The sequence below is a fragment of the Penaeus monodon genome, chromosome 19 (genome assembly GCF_015228065.2).
Source record: "Penaeus monodon isolate SGIC_2016 chromosome 19, NSTDA_Pmon_1, whole genome shotgun sequence".
Taxonomy (NCBI): Eukaryota; Metazoa; Arthropoda; class Malacostraca; order Decapoda; family Penaeidae; genus Penaeus; species Penaeus monodon.
In genome coordinates this window covers 12176719-12177764 of record NC_051404.1, presented here as the reverse complement: position 1 = coordinate 12177764, position 1046 = coordinate 12176719, and the positions used below count along the sequence as shown (strand labels likewise).

The 1046-nt window shown below is 45.8% G+C and overlaps 1 protein-coding gene across 1 annotated transcript in view; it reads right to left on the bottom strand.

The window, feature by feature from the left end:
* The window catches only part of LOC119585331, a 2648-nt gene extending 1608 nt beyond the window's left edge, over positions 1-1040 (bottom strand). The window contains exons 1-2 of the mRNA XM_037934004.1: positions 979-1040; positions 19-251 (exon numbers count right to left, since the gene is read on the bottom strand). Coding sequence (XP_037789932.1) covers positions 19-251; positions 979-1003 — 258 coding nt within the window. The 5' untranslated portion in view covers positions 1004-1040. The remainder of the gene's footprint in view (positions 1-18; positions 252-978) is intronic.
* Positions 1041-1046: the final 6 nt, after the last annotated feature.

Genomic DNA, 1046 nt, shown 5'->3' with positions numbered 1-1046 from the left:
TAAACCATGAAAACTCACCTTGTGCAGAAGATGCGGCTGTGAGGTGAAAGGATTGACGCTGTAAGGGGAGGCGCCCTTGATGGGGCCGTGGCGGGTGATGTGATGGGCGAGGGTGGTGCTGAGGGCTCCTCTGGGCGTGGAAGTGAGTCTGGGTCCGCCCCCGCCCGTGAACGAGAGGCTGGAGGAGCCCACGAGAGCGGGAGATGACGTTTCGATGAAGAAGGGACGTTTGGATTCCGCCATTGATTTGTCTGCGGGAGGAAACGAGGCTGTGAGGAGAGAGCACGGCGAGGAGAAAGCTGTGAGGAGAGAGAACGATGTGGAAAAAGGACGATGAAGAGAGAGGCCTGTGAGGTGAAAGTACTATGAGGAGAGAACACGGCGGGAAGAAAGAACTGAGGAGAAAAAACTGTGATGAGAATGAACTATGTCGAGAAAGGGAGAGAGAGCTGTGAGGTGAAATAACTATGAGGAGAGAGAACTATGTGGAGAAAGGACAATGATGAGAGGTGTGAAAGAACTATGAGGTGAGAAAACTATGAGGAGAGAAAACAATGATGAGAAAGCACTGTGATGAGAGATAACTATGAGGACAGAGCACTTTGAAGAGAAAGAAATAAAAGAAGAGAGGACCATGAGGAGAAAGAAATAAGAAAAGAGAAAATTATGAGAAGAGAACACTATGAGGAGAGACTAATTTAGAGAAAACACTGATGAAACTTAACTACAAATAAAAAGCACTGCGAGGGAAGAGTAAGCATGCACGGATAGTCGTTAATGATTCTCTTTCTTTCATAGAAATAACAGAAACCAAACCGTGTTTTGTAAAATCGTACCATAGTGATACTGCAGGCAAGCAACACAGATTCGAGTGAAAACCTTTTTCAATACAGCAGCAACAGACAATCAGAATTCACTCGTATGGTTAAACTTCCTTATTTCACAAAACAAACAATGCCAAAGGTATGATCTGCTCACCATCGCTGTCCGTATTGTTGAGCATATCCTGGGAGAGCTGAGAGCTGAAGTTATCGTCGTGTTTTCCC